At 52.7% G+C, this 18,812-nt stretch overlaps 2 protein-coding genes and 1 long non-coding RNA gene across 5 annotated transcripts; 2 read left to right on the top strand and 1 right to left on the bottom strand.

The window, feature by feature from the left end:
• Positions 1–1,422: 1,422 nt before the first annotated feature.
• LOC129621079 (uncharacterized) lies at positions 1,423–5,613 on the bottom strand. Of its 2 annotated transcripts, XR_008699003.1 has the most exons (3): positions 5,509–5,560; positions 3,595–3,752; positions 1,423–2,024 (listed from the first exon to the last, which is right to left on the bottom strand). It is a non-coding gene; the product is annotated as an uncharacterized LOC129621079 (long non-coding RNA). The 2 variants fall into 2 exon arrangements; XR_008699004.1 differs by lacking the exon at positions 3,595–3,752 and having other exon boundaries at positions 5,509–5,613.
• On the top strand, positions 4,165–10,493 carry LRP10 (LDL receptor related protein 10). Of its 2 annotated transcripts, XM_055537080.1 has the most exons (8): positions 4,165–5,262; positions 5,664–5,708; positions 5,839–5,874; positions 6,220–6,355; positions 7,471–7,661; positions 7,777–8,794; positions 9,144–9,273; positions 9,370–10,493. In XM_055537080.1, exons 1-8 carry the CDS (start codon positions 5,232–5,234, stop codon positions 9,955–9,957), a joined length of 2,175 nt encoding a protein of 724 aa, XP_055393055.1. In that variant the 5' UTR covers positions 4,165–5,231; the 3' UTR covers positions 9,958–10,493. The 2 variants fall into 2 exon arrangements, with proteins under 2 accessions (XP_055393055.1, XP_055393056.1); XM_055537081.1 differs by lacking the exon at positions 5,839–5,874 and having other exon boundaries at positions 4,167–5,262.
• Positions 10,494–10,635: 142 nt separating this feature from the next.
• Positions 10,636–18,263, top strand: REM2 (RRAD and GEM like GTPase 2). The gene is made up of 5 exons (XM_055537093.1): positions 10,636–14,261; positions 15,484–15,825; positions 16,042–16,115; positions 16,830–17,037; positions 17,428–18,263. Exons 1-5 carry the CDS (start codon positions 14,159–14,161, stop codon positions 17,721–17,723), a joined length of 1,023 nt encoding a protein of 340 aa, XP_055393068.1. The 5' UTR covers positions 10,636–14,158; the 3' UTR covers positions 17,724–18,263.
• The last annotated feature ends 549 nt before the right edge of the window (positions 18,264–18,812 follow it).

Here is an 18,812-nt window from a genome sequence, read left to right as displayed (position 1 = left end):
TCTTCAAATATTTGGGTGTAGTTTCCATATATACAAACGTTCACTGAAGTTAAGCTTTTTATGGGTGAAAAGCCTTTCTCGTCCCATAAACAGCTTTCACATGAAGTAGCTTAGAGACCCCCCCCACCATTCCTATCACCAATCAGTCTTTAAAAGCGTAGCTTCATAGAGAAGTAGTACCACACAGCAGTTAGGACAAGGACTCTAGAGTTACATAATCCAGGTTAGGATCCAACCTTTATGACTTATCGGTCGGGTGACCCTCAGCACGTTATGTATCTTCCCTGAGCGTCAATTTCCTCATCTTTAAAATGGGGTTAATAACTCAAAAGGTAGTTGAGTGGGTTAAAAGACATAATCTATGTGATGCCTACGATTGGCAGTCATGACTCACTTATTCATTCATTCATTCAACAAACATTTATTGAGTATTTGTTTTATGCCAGACATCGCTTTTGGCACTGGGGATTCACCAGTAAATGAATAGGCCCTTGCCCCCTGTGGAACTTACTTCTTTTTTTTTTTTTTTTTAAGAATTCTTTCTTTTTAAAACATATTTATTTGGTTGTATCCAGGATTTTTGTGGCATCATGAAGGATCTTTCATTTTGGCACATGGAGGATTCTCTAGCTGTGGCACGGGCTTAATTGCTTTGTGGCACATGGGATCTTAGCTCCCTGACCAAGGATCAAACCTGTGTCCCCTGCATTGCAAAGCAGATTCTTAACCACTGGACCACCAGGGAAGTCTCCCCTACGGAACTTATATTCTTGTGAGCGTGCAGGGAACAAACATGATAAATGAGTAAAATATAGTATGTTAGATAATGATAAGAATTTTCCAAATTTTTAAGTTCTGAATCCTATTTGATAAACAACTGCACCTTTAAATCATTTTTGTCTTTTACTATAAGCATCCAAGAGAAACCAGGATGCTTCTTCAACACTTTGCTTAGAAATTTCTTCAGCCAAATATCTAATTTCATTCCTCACAAGTTCTATTAATACCTTTCACCAAACACTAGGACACAGCACAATTCAACCAAGCTCTTTGCCTGTTTATTAAAGATCGTCTTTCCTCCGGTTTCCAACATGTGTTTCTAATCTCCATCTGAGACCCATCAGAACAACCTTTAACATCCATATTTCCACCAACATCCTGTTCACTTAGGTATTCTCTGAGAGATTGAGGCTCTCTCAATAGCTTTTCTTTTCTGAGCCCTCATAAGAATCACCTTTAACAGTCCATTTATGGCAATATAGGCTTTCTCTAGCATGCACCTCCAGTCTTCCATTCTCTGCCCATCACTCAGTTCTAAAGCTGCTTCCATATTCTTATGAACTTGTTACAGCAGCATCCCAGCTTTGTAGTACCAAGTTTTGGTCTTAGGCCACTATAACAAAATACAACCAACTGAGTAGCTTATAAGTAACAGAAATTTATTGCTCACAGTTCTGGAGACTGAGAAGACCAAGATCAAGGTGCTAGCATAGTCACCTTCTGGTGAGGGCTCTCTTCCTGGTTCACAGCCAGTGCTTTCTGGACATTCCGTCACAGCCAGAACTTCATCACATGATGGAAAGGGCTAATGATCTCTCTAGAGCCTTTCTTACTAGTTCCACTCTGAGGGCTCCACCTTCAGAAGGAAGCATCCCCCAAAGCCCGACCCCTAATACTATCATCTTTCAGTTCAGTTCAATTCAGTTGCTCGGTCGTGTATGACTCTTTGCAACCCCATGGACTGCAGCACGCCAGGCTTCCCTGTCCATCACCATCTCCCGGAGCTTGCTCACACTCATGTCCATTGAGTCGGTGATACCATCCAACCATCTCATCCTCTATCGTCCCCTTCTCCTCCTTCTTCAATCTTTCCCAGCATCGAGGTCTTTTCCAATGAGTCAATTCTTTGCATCAGGTGGCCAAAGTACTGGAGCTTCAGCTTCAGCATCAGTCCTTCCTATGAATATTCAGGACTGATTTCCTTTAGGATGGACTGGTTTGATCTCCAAGATGTCCACTATCACCTTTGGAGGGTAGGAAATCAACATGTGAACATCAGACCCAAGCGTCTTGGCTGCTGCACATGCTAATAGTTTGATCTTGAGCAAGTTATCTAATGACTTGCTTAGTTTATGACTATCTATTACTCAGTTTCCTCAATTATAAAATGAGGACAAAAGTAATACCTACTTCCTGGAGATTTGGTGAAGATTAAATGAGGTGATACATGTGCAGTGATGAAAACAGTGCCAAGCGTATGGTGAGTACTCTTTCAAAGTTAGATATTGTCATCTTTAAAACCAGAAATCTGCCCATTTTTCAGTACTTCCACTATTTTTCACAATTTCTGAAAGTATTCCAGGAACATCTTCAAAGATCCATTTCTTTTTTTTTTTTGTATTTTTTTCTCATTTCTTAAATTAATTTATTTATTTTAATTGGAGGCTAATTACTTTACAATATTGTAGTGGTTTTTGCCATACATTGACATGAATCAGCCATGGGTGTACATGTGTTCCCCCATCCTGAACCCCCCTCCCACTTCCCTCCCCACAAAGATCCATTTCTAAAAGTACTTGATGATCTATGGGGATTTATACGGGCCTGAACACTTCAACTCACTAATCAAATTAAAGCTTAAACTCGTTATAAGCACCTAGGTTCTCTTTGATTTCTTCTCATCTTCTTTTGGCTCAAATTCACTCTTAAATATTAATCCTCATGGCTAGCACAGGGCCTTGCACTTTGAAGGCACTCTAATAAATATTTACAGAGTGAAAGTTTGTTCTAACTTGGTGCCATTTCTTTCTTTCTGATGATGACTGCTCCCAACAGCCTAGATCTTGATTTTTTTTTCTAACTCTTAGTTTATTCAGTATCGCAGACCATGGTCTCTCTTCCTCCTTCTCTTGCCCCTTAAAACTCTACCCATCTCACCATCACTTTTCCTGTTTCACTTTTAAATTAACTTCTAAACTTCCCACAAGTATACCTCCATGGGTACTTACCATGGCTGTCTGACTTTAAATTTATGTGTCTGACCTCTCTTTTTTCAACTAGACTGTAAGCTCCCTGACATTAAAGTCTTACAAGTTTCAGGCATCTGCCAAGTACCCAGCATAGAGAACATAGCCAGCATTTAACTAAAACTTCTATGATCACTTTCAGAACTTAAATATTTTTAATTTCCCCAGCCTCTTTGCCCTGCTTCTGGCAGTTCAACACCATCCTCCCACATTTAGGATTCAATTTCACCTATCATAATCCCAAGGGTTGCAGTAGGGAGTATAGAGGGACTAAGGAACCAAGTTCTTTGGCATGGGACCAAGATCCAAGTGGAAGAAGGGCCTTTTTATGCCCAAATTTATGGCTTCAGGCCCTGCTGAGGTCTCAGTTTTGAATACATCAAAACTGATGTCAACAACAAATGTCACAAATAGAAAATTGTTTGTACCATTTGTAGAGAGGTTCTGAATGTACACTAGGTTCAAACCCTTGTTTCAGCATTTACTAGATCCATGGTCTTGGGCAATACCAAACCTGTCTGTGCCAGAGTTTCCTTACTTGTAACATAGGAGTAACAATAATAAGTACCTCACAAGACTATGCATATGTTCTAAATTGCTTCAGTTGTGTCAGACTCTGTGCGACTCTATGAACCGTAGCCCAGCAGGCTCCTCTGTCCAAGGGATTCTCCAGGAAAGAATATTGGAGTGGGGTTGTCATGCCCTCCTCCAGGCGATCTTCCCAACCTAGGGATCGAATCCACATTTCTTATGGCTCCTGAACTGGCAGGAGGGTTTTTTTTTTTTACCACTCTGGCCACCTGAATTAAAAGAGGAAATACTTGAAAAGTGCTTAGATCTGTGCTGAAATGTACAAAAAAGCTCAAAAACTATCTGCTATTCTTATTGTTTACTATTATTACCTGTAAGTGCTATAGGAAATCAGCAATCCCAAGCCCACATAAATTAGAAATCTCTCTTGTGACTAATAATAATTGCTAGCAGGTATGAAGCACTTCCTAGATGTTCAAGTTCCATTACCTCCCTAAATGTTGACAATAACCTTAAGAGGGAATTGTACATTATTAACCCCATTTTGAGAAGCACAGAGAAGTTAAACAATTTTCTCAAGGTCACAGAGACAGCAAGTAGAGAAGGCACCATTTATTCGTTTGTTGAATTACTGTGTCTCAGCAGGCGAGAAGCATTGTGGGTACAAAGGTAAACAGTCTAGGCCCCAACCTACAGGAAGTTTCAGTTTCCACAGAAGGGGCGGGGCGGGGCGGGGGCGGGGTCAGGAAAGAGTAAACAAATAGTTATAACACGGTGTGGTAATTGATGTAATAGAGGCGCACGAAAAAAAAATGCTACCGGATCCCAGACATTGGGCCGAGAGAAGCACCAAGAGCTTAAGGACCCAAAGGAAAGACATGACAGTTACAGAATAAGCAGTGGTCCTCTGACAAACGTGTACTGTAACGTTACACGGAAAGGACTAAACAAAGCAGAGTTAAAAGTAGGGGTGAGAGCCTTAAAAGCCAGCGTGACAAGACTCGGCAGAACCGAAAAAGGGTTAAGACGGGTAGGTGGGTGGGCGGGGCGCGCGTTGATTGGCAGGGGTGTGGCCAGGCTCGTCACCCGCCCCCTCCTCCGCCCGGGCCTCTCCAACCCTAGGGCCGGCGGGGGTACCGTCTGGGCAAGGGACTGGGCGCTGGACGGAGTCGCCTGACCCCTCCCCCACTCCTCTGCCGCGTTCCGCGGGCTGGACGCGCTGGAGAAGTTGAGCAGCGCCCGGGCCGGCGCTGGGGGCTGATAGTCGGTAAAGTTTGGCCCGAAGAGGAAGTGGCCTCAAGCCCCGGCAGGTGGCGGCCAGGCCTGGACCTGAGCGCTCGCGGCCTGCGGGCGGGCTCTAGGCGAGGGCGCGCCCCAGCGTCAGGCTTTGAGCCGATTTCCGGGGCTTCGGGGACTGGCCTCGGAGAGAGCGCGGCGGCGGCCGGGAAAAACAACTCAGAAGTTGGCTAGAGGCACCGCCCCTGCACCCGGGCCGCTGCCTCCCCCAACCCGTCCCCAGCCCTGGCATCTAGAGCATCGGTCGGGGAGCCTGGGCCATGGAGCCCTCTCGGGGAGGCGGCACCGGGGAGCCAGGACGCCCGGAGCGGCGCCGCCTCCCCACTGAATAAACGACGGAAGCTCCGGGACTGTTCCTGCACCTCCGGACGGCTCACGATGCTGCCGGCCATCCTTCTCCTCTTCCTGGGTAAGAAACCGAAACAAGACTACTCGCCCAGCACCCCGCTCCCAGGGCTCTCACCCGGCCCAGAGAGCTCTAGCTCCCTTCCTGCTACGCGGCTCCTCACCTGAACCTGCCCGGTCGTGCCCTCCACCCCCTGCCGCCGCCCTGGCACTATCTGCCCCAGCCTCGGGGAAATCTCCAGCCGTTCCCCCAGTCTCCCCCTGACTTCCGTAAATCACTGTACCCACTCCATAGGCCGTGCTGCCCTACCTTCTTTCGAGGTCACACACCGCTGTCTTCCTCTGCTCCACCACCCTTTCCTGTAAACTACCCGGAAGCCGCAAATGGCTCTTTTTCCTCCTAGAGTTGCTCAGGTGAGGGAAACTCGGAAGCATGACTCTTGCCCTTTCTTGCTCTTCCTCTAGGAGGCACTGTGGCCCACCCAGATAGGATCATTTTCCCGAATCCTGGTGAGTAGAGGATGCCCCAGGGGTCCCATGGCCTGGGTAGGTAATAAGAACTCAAGACTTTCTCTTCCTTGAATTCCTCTAGTACCTACCATAGTTTTAGAGTGGACGTCATCCACCCTTTTTTTTACAGATGGGGAAACTGAGACCCAGCGTAAGCCCTCAGCTGGTAGTTATGTACTTTTTTCTTTTTCCCCAAATATCCATCCTTGATCTGCCTAGCCAAAATGTAGTTTCTCTGAAGATAGAAACAGTATTTCCTGTTCCTTCTGGCCCAGTGGCTGGCACAAAGCAGACCTCATGTTGTTTGTGGTGTTGATATGTAAAGTGGAATTATGATGAGGGAAGAGAGGGGGCTGCCTGAAGACTATGCCTGTAGTGTGTGTGTGGCTAGGGCGGGGGAGTGTCTGTGATCCTTGCGAAGAGCCCAGGCCCTCAAAGACCTCAAGCCTGGACAGGGGTGTGATGGTAAGGGGCTCTCGATTGATGCCCCTACATTCCTCTCTTTCTCTAGCCTGTGAGGACCCACCAGCGGTGCTCTTGGAAGTGCAAGGCACCTTACAGAGGCCTGTGGGCCGGGACAGCCGCAGCTCCCCTGCCAACTGTACCTGGCTCATCCTGGGCAGGAAGGAGCAGACGGTAACGGTCAGGTGAGTGCAGGCACAACCCTATACCTTTCCCCTATGCTATGCTATGCTAAGTCACTTCAGTCGTGTCCGACTCCGTGCGACCCCATAGATGGCAGCCACCAGGCTCCCCCGTCCCTGGGATTCTCCAGGCAAGAACACTGGAGTGGGTTGCCATTTCCTTCTCCAATGCATGAAAGTGAAAAGTGAAAGCGAAGTCGCTCAGTTGTGTCTGACTCTTAGCAACCCCATGGATTGCAGCGTACCAGGCTCCTCCATCCATGGGATTTTCCAGGCAAAAGTACTGGAGTGAGGTGCCATTGCCTTCTCCGACCTTTCCCCTACTCCCGCGCCTTTACCAGGGAGAAGCCTCCGGGGAGCACTTCTCCATGGAGCTTCCATCCTGTCCACAGGAAAGAGGAGAGTTAGATTTGGCATCATCTGCCCTAAAAGCCTGGCTTGTTTGGGGCCAGACACAATGAATTGCAGGTGGACTGGAGTGGACATCTAGCTTGGGTCCTGTCATCTCTGAAGGACAACAGTCACTCCAGAACCTTCCTCAGCCTCCTCAGATCTTTTAAACAGTCCAGGTCTCCCTGGGCTCCTCCAACCTTGGGCTGTGGGGTTGGGGCCCACGTTAAGTACCTGGCTGTTTGCTTCACACAGTTCACTTCCCATAAGTTTACCCAGAAAAGAATAAGGGAAAAGAGAGGCCGTCTGGGGAGAGCTTGTTGGAGCAGAGGGATCAGAATGCTACAGCGATCTCAGGTCTCACCACTGGGCACTGGGAGGGATGGTGAGTTCTGGTTAAGTAAGCTTACGGTAGCCGCCGGCACCATGCTTGGGTGACAGTGCTGCAACAGCAGGAAAGCAATGACTCTAACTCGGTCCAGAGCACAAGGCAGTTTTTCCAAGAGGCTCTAAGATGTACTCATGGTCTCAGGTACCATGGGCCTGTTAGGGCTGTTGCCTTGATTACAAAGGAATTTGGCCAACTCCATTTTCATCTGACCGTTTGGATTGCGGGTAAGCAGGTGTTTGTGCTGCTTGGGGTAGAAGAGGCTTGACAACTGTCGGGGGAGGACGAAGCCAGCAGCGGTCAGGAATACCTTACGTCCTGCTCTCCTTCACCCCTGTAGGTTCCAAAAACTGCATCTGGCCTGTGGCTCAGAGCGCTTAACCCTGCGCTCCCCCATCCAGCCGCAGATCTCCCTGTGCGAGGCACCTGCCAGCCCTCTGCAACTGCCTGGAGGCAACGTCACCATCACCTACAGCTATGTCGGGGCCAGAGCTCCCATGGGCCAGGGCTTCCTGCTCTCTTACAGCCAAGGTGGGCTGGACAGGGCTGATGTGGCACTTAGAACAGGCAATGGAAGCCCCAGGGAGGAGGGGAGGATCCGGCCTGCCCCAGTGCTTCACAGCCCCTCTCCGTGGTGCCTCTGCAGATTGGCTGATGTGCCTGCAGGAGGAGTTCCAGTGCCTGAACCACCGCTGCGTGCCCCTGCTCCAGCGCTGTGATGGGGTCGACGCCTGTGGCGACGGCTCTGACGAGGCAGGTTGCAGCTCAGACCCCTTCCCTGACTTGGCCCTAGCCCCTGTCCTCACCCCACCCTGCAATCACACCTTAGAAGACTTCTATGGGGTCTTCTCCTCCTTCGGATACTCACACCTGGCCTCAGTCTCCCACCCCCAGTCTTGCCGCTGGCTGCTGGACCCACGTGATGGCCGGCGCCTGGCAGTGCGCTTCACGGCCTTGGATCTAGGCTATGACGATGCAGTGCGTGTATATGACGGCGCGGGGCCCCTCGAGACCCTCCGACTGCTGCGCAGCCTCACCCGCTTCAGTAATGGCAAGGCTGTCACTGTGGAGACGCTGTCTGGCCAGGCCACAGTGGACTACCGCACAGTCCCTTGGAGCACTGGTCGGGGCTTCAATGCCACCTACCATGTGCGGGGCTACTGCTTGCCTTGGGACCGACCGTGCGGCTTAAGCTCTGGCTTGGGGGCTAGCGAAGGCCTCGGCGAGCGCTGCTACAGCGAGGCACAGCGCTGCGACGGCTCATGGGACTGTGCAGATGGCACAGACGAGGAGAACTGCCCCAGCTGCCCACCTGGACACTACCCCTGTGGGGCCGCCGGCACCCCTGGGGCCACAGCCTGCTACCTGCCCGCTGACCGCTGTAACTACCAGACCTTCTGTGCCGATGGAGCAGACGAGAGACGCTGTCGCCACTGCCAGCCAGGCAACTTCCGGTGCCGGGATGAGAAGTGCGTGTATGAGACGTGGGTGTGCGACGGGCAGCCGGACTGTGCTGATGGCAGTGACGAGTGGGACTGCTCCTACGCCCTGCCCCGCAAGGTCATTACCGCCGCCGTCATTGGCAGCCTCGTGTGCGGCTTGCTGCTGGTCATCGCCCTGGGCTGCACCTGCAAGCTCTATGCCATTCGCACCCAGGAGTACAGGTCAGTGGGAGTGCAGCTGGCGGTAGAGAAGTGGGCCCTGAGGGTGGGGCAGGGCCCGTGTGGCCACAGGAGGCCTGAGGATGTGCACGTGGGGGACAGGCTCTGTGGCCAGCTGCTGGCTGCACTCCTGGGGCTCTCACTTGGGGGCAGGTGTGCTCCCCTGAGGGAGGGACAGATCTAGATCTCGAAAGCCACCTCAAGGAAGGAGGGAGACCTCAGATGACTTTGGAGAGCCAGGGCATAATGCCAGGTATCCTGGCCTGGGTGTGGAGTAAAGAGGCCTGTCTGGGCTGAGATAGGCAGCTCTGGTCACCGGCACCTGTGACTGAGCAGCCCTCATGCCTTCCAGCATCTTCGCCCCCCTCTCCCGGATGGAGGCCGAGATTGTGCAGCAGCAGGCGCCTCCCTCCTATGGGCAGCTCATTGCCCAGGGCGCCATCCCCCCTGTAGAGGACTTCCCTACAGAGAACCCTAATGATGTAAGTCACCCTCCCCAACCAGACCACCTGCCGCTCCAGACCCCTGTGGCTGTTCCCACCCCTTCCAACTCTGATGTCTTCCTCCTCTCCTTGCAGAACTCTGTTCTGGGCAATCTGCGTTCTCTGATACAGATCCTGCGCCAGGACATGACTCCAGGGAGCACCTCTGGTGCCCGCCGCCGCCAGCGGGGCCGCTCTATGCGCCGCCTGGTGCGCCGTCTTCGCCGCTGGGGCTTGCTTCCCCGAACCAACCCTCCAGCCCGGACCCCTGAAACCAGATCCCAGGTCACACCATCCACTGCTCCTCCTGAGACCTTAGATGGCAGCACAGGTCCAGCCCAAGAGGGCGGGGCAGTGGGTGGGCAAGATGGGGAACAGGCACCCCCGCTGCCTGTCAAGGCTCCACTGCCACCTGCCAGCACATCCCCAGCCTGCCCTACTGTCCCTGAAGCCCCAGGGCCACTGCCTGCGGTGCCCTTGGAGCCATCACTGCTGTCTGGAGTGGTACAGGCCCTGCGAGGCCGCCTCCTGCCCAGCCTGCGGCCCCCTGGACCAACCCGGGCGTCACCTGGACCCCACACAACAGTCCTGTCCCCAGAGGATGAGGACGATGTGCTGCTGGTGCCACTGGCTGAACCTGGGGTCTGGGTGGTCGAAGCGGAGGATGAGCCACTGCTGGCCTGAGGTGACCTAGCTCCCTTGGGCATTCTGTTCACAGGGACAGCAACCCTACAGAGGGCAGCTCAGCTTCCCATCCACTACTTCCCTCCCTGTCCCTCAGTCTGAGGGGACTTGATGGGCCTCCTGTTGATCCCAGGTAGCTGCTATCAAGTTAGGTGTCCCTCAGACAGGGAGAGGGCCCTCACAGAGCCCCCCCTGCGCGTGGCCAGAGACCACAGTCCACCACCACCCTCTCTCCACACTGCCACTGGTTGGTGGCTGTTTTTAAAAAGTAAAGTTCTTAAAGGGTCATGGGCCTGGACACTCCATCCTTGCCAAACCCATCCAAAAGTGGCCTTAAGCACCAGAATGCCAACTGGCTGGAGACCTCCAGCCCCCAAGGGAGGATTTGGGCAGGGCCTGAGGTTTTGCCAACAGTGATCCCTCCTACAAGGCCTGGCTCATAAAAAGAGCACAACAAATGCTTCTGTCCCATAGCTAGGTTGTTGCCCAGGAAGCCAAGGTTGAAAAATAAAGGAATCAGAAATTTCAGACTGTAAGTGAGCTGTGCTCCTGGGCCCCGCCTCTCTACCTAGCTCAGCTTATGCTCCCCTCACCTTGCTCCTCACTATGAAGGCCTTTTCTCTGCCCTTTTCCTGTTTATCTTCAGATCACCCATCCTTAGTTTTTATACCACTCAGAGGGTAAGAAAACTCTAGGAACCCCAAGAGTAAGCCTCTCCATCTCCACTTACTGCCAGGGGCCCATCTGTATAGTGCCTGACACCAGCAGTGAGCACCAAGCCTCCTTACTGCCAGGCTCTCAGAAGTCGTGAGCCAGCGGGGCCTTGCAGCTGGGAAACTTCCCATTTATGGAGAACTCTCAGATCACTTATCACAGAAGCAGACTGTCCCTGGTGAAGCACTCTGCCCCCCATCCTCCACCCCACCAAGCATTTCAGTCTGCCCTAAGCAAGACAGATGAACTCTCGTCCAGCATGCCCCAAAGCAGACAAAGATGCGTCCAGAGAAAAATCATCATTCAGGGTATGAAGATGCTAGCATCACCTTGGCCAAATCCAAGAGGTCTTTCTGGAAGAGGGTCCAAACTAGATCCTAAAGAATGCTGTCAATAATTGGAATAGAGTTGTGGATTTTAGGCAAGGTGAGAGGCCACAGGATAAGCAAACTAAGCAGACAGTGAGGGCTAGGGCTGTAGGAGGGCCCCAAAGAGCTGGAGAGGGTAATGGAGGGAATAACCGTGAGAACTTCTGGGACATACGCTTGCTTACCAGTCTGTGGTAGGCAAGGTGACAGAACTGTCCCAGAGTTTAAAAGGAAAATTAATGGGGACAAAGGATTTAGAAAGAGCCTATGAAAGTTGGTGTGATGCCTACAGAAGCAGAGCTGAGGCATTCCCTAACAGAATCAGTCCCCAGAGAAATGGGCTCCCCCTTAGGTTCATTTTCCCCTTCCTGCCTGGCCTGGCCTATCCCCACCCCTCTGCTGGAGGGGCCCTGTTGCCTACACCCTGTTAATGTCCTCACACCCAGCACTAATTGTTCAGCATTTCCTTCCAGCAAGCAGGAGCCTAGGGAAGCCCCAGTGGCAGGGAGACGGGGTTGACCTTGTACTGGCATAATGGGATATGACGACAGAGGCTCATATCCAGGTAAGGGTGAGACACTGGGGGGCTGTCACCCAAGTTTATTTTCACCATGGCCCAAGGAAAAAGAAATGAGGTGACTCCAAATCCTGTCAAGATAAGATACCCTGTACCAGGGCATGGGACTCAAGCAAAGGCCCTTGGTGGGAAGGAGGGAGGTGATCTCAGTTATGAGATGGGAATCAGCCTGAGAATCAGACAATCTGAGCAGATACCAGAATTTGGTTCTTAAGGAGCAGAATCTGGGCCTAAAGCAAGCTCCAGGCCGTGCTGGGAGGGGAGAGGGATACCCAGCCACACAGCCTGAGGCTGTGGAGCACCAAATGGCAGGGGAACCTGCTGCTAGACCCTTTATCGGGTGTAGCTAACCCTCACAACAAAGCTGTGCCATGGATACCACAGCCCCAATTCACAGGCTCACAGCAGCTTCAGAAGAATTACAAGACTGGTCCAGTCTCTATTGAGAGGCAGAGTTAAACCTGGATCCGCTCAGTTTCAAATCTTAGTCTGTCCCATTATTATACAGAACCTCCAATTCCTGAGGGAGCATCAAGCCGGGCAAGTGCACAGCCACTTACCAGTGGGATGAGAGAGATGATGGTTCAAGGTGAAACCCAGCCTGCATCTGTGGCCTGAGGCTAGATTGAGAGCCAGCAGAAGTCATGGTCAAGAGTCCTCGCTGGGCTCTGCAGACACTGGCACTCTTATCTAGTATCATAGAAATGAATTCTACCATCTAAATGAGCTTTCCAGATATATAAAGCTCACCCCTTTATAATTTAAAACTTTAAAAAAACTCATTTTGGAAGGAAGTCATTCTAAAACATTACACTCATCTTCAGCACTTCTGCAATATAACATAAATCCTTCTGGATAGCTGAGGATCACTCAGAAACCAAAGAACTCTGCAGCAGTGTCTTCAGAAGCTGTGAACAGTGTCAGAAAAGCTATTCGCCTTAATGCTAGATGACCTTAGACCACTTTTTAAAAGGACTGCTTTAAAAGTTTTCTGTGATGTTGTTTCTCTTACTATTAGCTACTGTAGGGGTCACTAGCTGCTATAGATGTACTTCTAATCTTCAAGTACAGGAACACAGGTGGAACATTAAAATTGTGAATAAAGTTAAGGACAAGTAGGCTGTGATTGAGGACTGTAAGTCTATCCTGTGAAGTACACGAGGATTGTAGCTGCTTAATAGTTCTGCTTCCGCTAGACCCTACACTGTTGCCTGTAACTGACCTCCATCCACATACTGCACTAGTAATCCCCATATCACTATTTGCTTCAATCGGAAAAATCCACTGAAGATGGCAATAAAGATTGTTCCCAATAATAGGAGACAGCTGGAATATTTAAGACAAAGACAGAGATGAAAGATAGTCTCTGGCACTGGAAGGATCTGGGTGGGAATCATGGTGTCCCCATTTTCCAGCTGCATGATTGATTTGGAGGACAGGCTACTCACCTATCACTCTGAGCCTCAGGGTCATGAGGATGAAAGATAATTCAGGAAGGTGCTTAGCACAGCATCTGACAAAAATGGGGTGAGAAGGGGCCAGTAAATTGAAATGCGTGTTTGGGTCCTTGAGGATGTCAGGAAGACAAGAATGGGAGCCTAAAGTGAAAGGGCCCTGGCAGAAAAGGCACAGTAGAGCGGTGCCTCTATCTTGGCTTCCCCCAGAGAGGTGGGTGTCACTGTGTCCGCCCGGTATAGCCCAGAAGGCCTGGGGCTGTTCCAGAGAGCACTGAGGGGGCTTGCCCACCTCTGGACTGGGAACTTCCAGATGGCTAGCTGCCCCTCCCCTTTTTCCTGCTCTGATTAACAGGAGCAGGTGGGCCTGGCACGGAGGGACAGGTGGGAAGTCTCCACAGTGGTTTGTACCCACTGGAACCAAGTAAAAAACCAAAGCTGCCCAAACAAAGCGCCATGTCCCCCTCCTCAAAGCCCCCATCTGCCTAGCGGCCAGGCTGGGAAATGGGTACTTTTGTGGGTCTTAGCCCAGAAGGGGCGACAGGTGGAAGGAGGGGGCAACAGAAAAGCTTGGTGGCAGGGTGGCTGTCCTGTCCCTGTCTTTTTGGTTTCTTCCTTTAGCCCCTCCATCTAGCTACCGGGCACCCACTCTGGGCTGAACGTTGGGCTAAGGGGTTGGGATATGCAGACAAATGACACATAGTCCTAGCTCCTGGAGAAAGACCACCCAGGTCCTGGATCCTTGCTTCCTCCCATCCTCAGCTCCTTTACCCATAACCCCTCTCCCCACTTCTCTGAACCTGTCTCTTCTGCCCCTCTGACTTTGTTCTGTTCACATGTTAACCAGACTCCGCTGTGGGTGTGCTCCCAGAAGGAAGCTACACAAAGGAAGGGGGGGCAGAAAGGAGGGAATCCCGCTGACATCACGGTTTATTAGCATATGTGACCTCATCAGGGGGCGGGGCTATCTCCCCAGGTGTGGGGGGTGGTGAGCATGGTGGGGGGGGTGGTATTTAAAGGGAAAAGCTGACAGTGCTGCTGAGTGAGCGAGCGGGTGCTGCAAGCTGCCGGGCTGCACACGCACAACGATGCATATGGACTTCGACACCGACATGGACACCGACACGGAAACCACAGCACTCTGCCCCTCCAGCAGCCACCGGGCCTCTCCTCCAGAGACACCCACACCAGGTGAGAGCTAAGCTGCAGGTTCTGGCTGAAACCATGCGGGTGGGAGCTGAAGCTTTGGTGGGGAGGTCAGAACTAGGGGTTGAAGGAGCTTGAACCCAACAAGAGGGGAAGAGCCACTGGAGAAATGAGGGAGCCACCTGCCCACACTAGGGCTGGGCTAAGTAGCGGGGGTAGAGGGGGGCTGCCTAAATGTCCCTTCACCCATCACCCAGGGCTTTGCTGGAGAAACTGGTACTTAGCCCCTAGGTCTGCCTCATTACTGAGAGGTTGGGATGGGCAGGAGGGAAAGGGGAAAGACAAGGGGCAGCCAGCCCACAAGCCTGGGAATCACGGGCAGGGGGACCCTGCCCTGGGGGACCTGTTGTAAGGGTTTCTCTGGCTCCTGGACGCCCTGGCTGCCAGTCAAGTATTGATCCTGGGCTATTTCCAGCCTCTCTGCATCCCCCTTTGTTGTGTCTCCTTCCTCCAGTTACACTGACCCATGCACTGTCACTCTCCCTGCTCCCGCTCTCTCGCTTTCTCTCCCTCCCTCCCTCCCTCCCTCCACCTAGCCGTGAACAGAATATTGTCTGGGACTCACAGGGACAGCCAGGGGTGCAGTAAGACTCACACACAGCCATGCACCGGGGCACGTCCCTACAGGGCCATGGGAAGAGGCAGCCCCTCCCACACACCCATGGAGACCCAGCACACACATATCAGAGAAAAGGCCCTTCCCTGGGAAGCGGTTCCCCACAAAGTTTTTGACTCTTGTCAGTACCCACCCCCAGAACCAGGGCAGTAGCTTGTTTCCCATGCCCTGGGCCCCTCCCCAGTGTGGAGATCAGCCGGTGCAGGAAGCGGGAGAGGGCAGGGCCTCTCAGTGGAAGGAGTGGCAGCCCCTCTCCCCAACCCGGCCAGAGGCCTAGTCTGGGGGTGTGACTGTGTGTCAGTGTGAAGTGTGAGTGGGTGTGTGAGCCTGTGCACAGGTGCCTCCCCTGCATGAGGCATGTTTTGAACAGGTTGTGGCTGGAACCACGCTGGGCAAGCCTTCAGGTCAGCTCCTGGGAGCCCCACCAGTTCAGGCTTCTGGTGTTCTATGGAAGAGGTCAGACAAAAATTATCAGCTCCTTCTGGGTCATGGTCATCGATGGGGCCTCTGAGGCTGGAACAGCCAGAACTGAGCCTGCTGCAGATGGCTAGGCCTACCCCACTCACAGCTTCCTTCTCTTTGCCCCCCCAGAAGCAGATGCCACACTGCTGAAGAAGCCAGAGAAACTGTTGGCAGGGTTGGACCGGGGCGGGCCACCCCCTGCCCTAGGGGCCCCCAGACGAAGAGGCAGTATGCCTGTCCCCTACAAGCACCAGCTGCGGCGGGCCCAGGCTGTAGATGAACTTGACTGGCCACCTCAAGCCTCATCCTCTGGCTCTTCTGACTCCCTGGGCTCAGGGGAGGCAGCCCCCACCCAAAAGGATGGCATCTTCAAGGTCATGCTGGTGGGGGAGAGCGGCGTGGGCAAGAGCACCCTAGCAGGCACTTTTGGTGGTCTCCAGGGAGACAGTGCTCACGAGCTGGAGAACCCAGGTATTTGGGGGAGCCCTGCAAGGGTTGAGGGCACCTCTGGAGCCCTAGTCAGGGATGGAAGAGCTCAAAGCATGTGCAGTCCTGGAGCCCAGAACCTAGAAACTGTTCCAGTGCTTTCTGTGGCAACCTCTCTGGAGGGGGTCCCTGTTTACCATGTCTTACAGGTGTTGGGGAGCCTCCTAATGGGCTCTCTTCCTTGTCTCTATTTCCCAACAGAGGACACCTATGAGAGACGCATCATGGTGGATAAGGAGGAAGTGACTCTAGTTGTTTATGACATCTGGGAACAGGTAAGAACTAAGATGTGGCTGCAAGCAGATGATGAAACCTGGAAGAACTGAGGAGGGGCAAAGTCTTGGCTGAAGGCTGGTACCCTGGTTTTAACAGTAATGGAACCTGACCCTTCATATATATGGTCTCAGAGAGCAAAGGCTGACACCCATGTACACACCATAGCATTGAGAACTGCTGTTTGGTTTCCAGGATCTTCTGACCCAGAGGGAATGTTAGGATCTGAATTTGACAAACTCTGCAGCTGGAAGCCAGGCTGGAAACCCTGAAATAGACCCACTCTGTACCTTTTTTAGCCTAGAAGAGACTGATCTGACAGGACAGGAGCTCGGGGCTTTGTAATGTCAGGGAAGGAAAAAAAAGTGAGGCCCTGTGACTATATGGACATAAATGATTACTATGCAGAAATGAGGGGCCAGATTGCATACACTTGAATAGCATTCACTTTTGAAGAGCTTAGGCATAAGAAAGTAGGATGGACTACCCTAGTCTAGGATCCTATGTCCCCCATTTGCCCATGTGGGGCTCACATTACAAACTTCTCCCCCCTCCACAAACACACTCAGTACTGGATGTGTTTGGCAGAATGCTCTGTGTCCTAAGCAGATGGCTTTGCCCTCACATCCTGGTGCCTCATCCCTGAGGTGCAGGTGCTGGGCAGGTTCTTCTGTGCCCCCAGCCCTGACATCCCACAACTCTCTGCCCATCTGCAGGGGGATGCAGGGGGGTGGCTGCGGGACCACTGCCTTCAGACGGGGGATGCCTTTCTCATCGTCTTCTCAGTCACCGACCGACGAAGCTTCTCCAAAGTTCCAGAGACCCTACTTCGGCTCAGGGCTGGGAGGCCCCACCACGACCTGCCTGTCATCCTTGTTGGAAACAAGAGTGACCTGGCCCGCTCCCGGGAGGTCTCCCTGGAGGGTGAGTACCCTGAACCTCATCCATATTTGCGATCTCAGAGGGGTCTCTCCTTTCCAGGTCATCTCTTCTCCATAAGGCCCTTTTACCCTCCAAGGTGCACAAAATTGCAGTTGGCCCCAGGTTAAGGGCAGACTTTCAATGCCCACCCACGCCTAGGGCTTGAGACCCTCTCTTCACTCCCCCTCACCTCTTCTGAAGGCCCTTTACTCCCTCCCCTTCCGCATTACCATCGCCCTCCAATTGATCCTTGCGTGTTCCCTCTGTGCAAGAGACTTGCCCCAATCCCTTTTCACTGCATGCCCTGGAGCCCCCAGGTCCAGCCTCGCCCCCATCCCGGGCCCAGCGCAGCCCAGTGGGCGGGCGGGCGCCTGAAGAGGTCCCTTCCTGTAGAGGGCCGCCATCTGGCAGGGACACTGAGCTGCAAGCACATCGAGACGTCGGCCGCGCTGCACCACAACACGAGGGAGCTCTTCGAAGGAGCGGTGCGCCAGATCCGGCTGCGGCGGGGCCGGAATGGCGCCGGGGGCCCGCGGCCCGAGTGGGGCAGCCCCGAGGGCCTCGCTCCGCCTGCGCGTCGCGAGAGCCTCACCAAGAAGGCCAAGCGCTTCCTTGCCAACCTGGTGCCGCGCAACGCCAAGTTCTTTAAGCAGCGCTCCAGATCGTGCCACGACCTCTCCGTGCTCTGAGCCGTGGTCGCCATGGTCACCGCGCTCTCTACCCGCCCCCTAGCCCCGCCCCGCCGTCGCCCGGCTTCCTCCATGAAGACCGTCTAGGAAACCAAAAACTGCCGGGACACCTGGCTGTGACCGCGGGAGGCGGGCCCCCCGCCCCCAGACCCCGGCGGGCGTCGCCCCACCCGCTCCACGCGCTCTTCGTTTACCTCCCGGCTTCCAGGCTCCTGGAAAGAGAAGACGCGGACCCGGGGAGGGCGAGCCGCGGCCAGTGGGCGGGGCGGCTTCCGGCGGGCGGGGGGAAAGTAGTTTTGCAAGGGATTTTCTTTTTTATTAATTCGCGCTTGACCACCTCTCCTGTAAAGAGATGCTAAAAGCAAAAACTGGAAGAGAGCTTACTAGACTTCTTTAGTTTCCCACCTTTGTACTCAGCGCGAACATGCCTCATCGTAAGAGATTCTTAAAGTCACAGAGCCTCTTTGAGACTTTCCTACAGCGTCCCATCTCTGATCTGCTGCACTTGTCCACTTTGCCCTTAATAAGTTCTTAAAGGCAAGGGCCTGGAACCGGTGTTCTTCAGATTCTGGGACTTAACGTGGCACCACGGCACTTCCCCTTTAAGGTTATTAAAGGTAAGGCGCGCAGAGACTTTTGCCTGAAGACTTGAGGGGTGGCAACCTGCCTTTGGCCAGGACCCAGGAGGCACCACCAAGGGAACCACCTTTCTCTTTTCAATAAAGAATTTTTCTACTGCACTTGCTCACTTTGACTCTCTGTTCTCAAAGCTCCTAAGAAAGGGATGAATGGATATAGGTTCCCTGCACCTATGAGCCTAAGTTTTCTTGTCTAACAGTTCTAGGGAGGCTCCGGAACTTAGTCTGAGTAGTCCATGACAAGGCGAAAAAGGTCCCTAGAGAACAGAGTCCAACTTGTCCGTTTGCCAGTGAAAAAACAGGCCTGGAGAGGAGTAGGGACCTGCTAGAATAATTCGGTAACTCAGTGATCAAGTCCCCATTTCCTTACCCTTAATCCTGCAAGGAGCAGGCTGGAGGCTACATTTTGTGCCAAGAACTACTCTCAGCTGTGACCTGGGATGGTTCAAGG

Source organism: Bubalus kerabau, chromosome 10, assembly GCF_029407905.1.
Source record: "Bubalus kerabau isolate K-KA32 ecotype Philippines breed swamp buffalo chromosome 10, PCC_UOA_SB_1v2, whole genome shotgun sequence".
Lineage (NCBI taxonomy): Eukaryota > Metazoa > Chordata > Mammalia > Artiodactyla > Bovidae > Bubalus > Bubalus kerabau.
Note: the sequence above shows the minus strand (reverse complement) of the source record. Positions and strands in the feature narration are given on the sequence as shown.

Bases quoted from the DNA above. Each gene is read 5' to 3' on its own strand.
- LRP10 (XM_055537080.1), top strand. From the start codon at position 5,232: ATGCTGCCGGCCATCCTTCTCCTCTTCCTGG. The intron at 5,709-5,838 runs GTGAGTAGAGGA...TTTTTTTTACAG, and splicing joins GATCATTTTCCCGAATCCTG to ATGGGGAAACTGAGACCCAG. The intron at 9,274-9,369 runs GTAAGTCACCCT...CTCTCCTTGCAG, and splicing joins CTACAGAGAACCCTAATGAT to AACTCTGTTCTGGGCAATCT.
- REM2 (XM_055537093.1), top strand. From the start codon at position 14,159: ATGCATATGGACTTCGACACCGACATGGACACCGACACGGAAACCACA. The intron at 15,826-16,041 runs GTATTTGGGGGA...ATTTCCCAACAG, and splicing joins TCACGAGCTGGAGAACCCAG to AGGACACCTATGAGAGACGC. The intron at 17,038-17,427 runs GTGAGTACCCTG...CCCTTCCTGTAG, and splicing joins CCGGGAGGTCTCCCTGGAGG to AGGGCCGCCATCTGGCAGGG.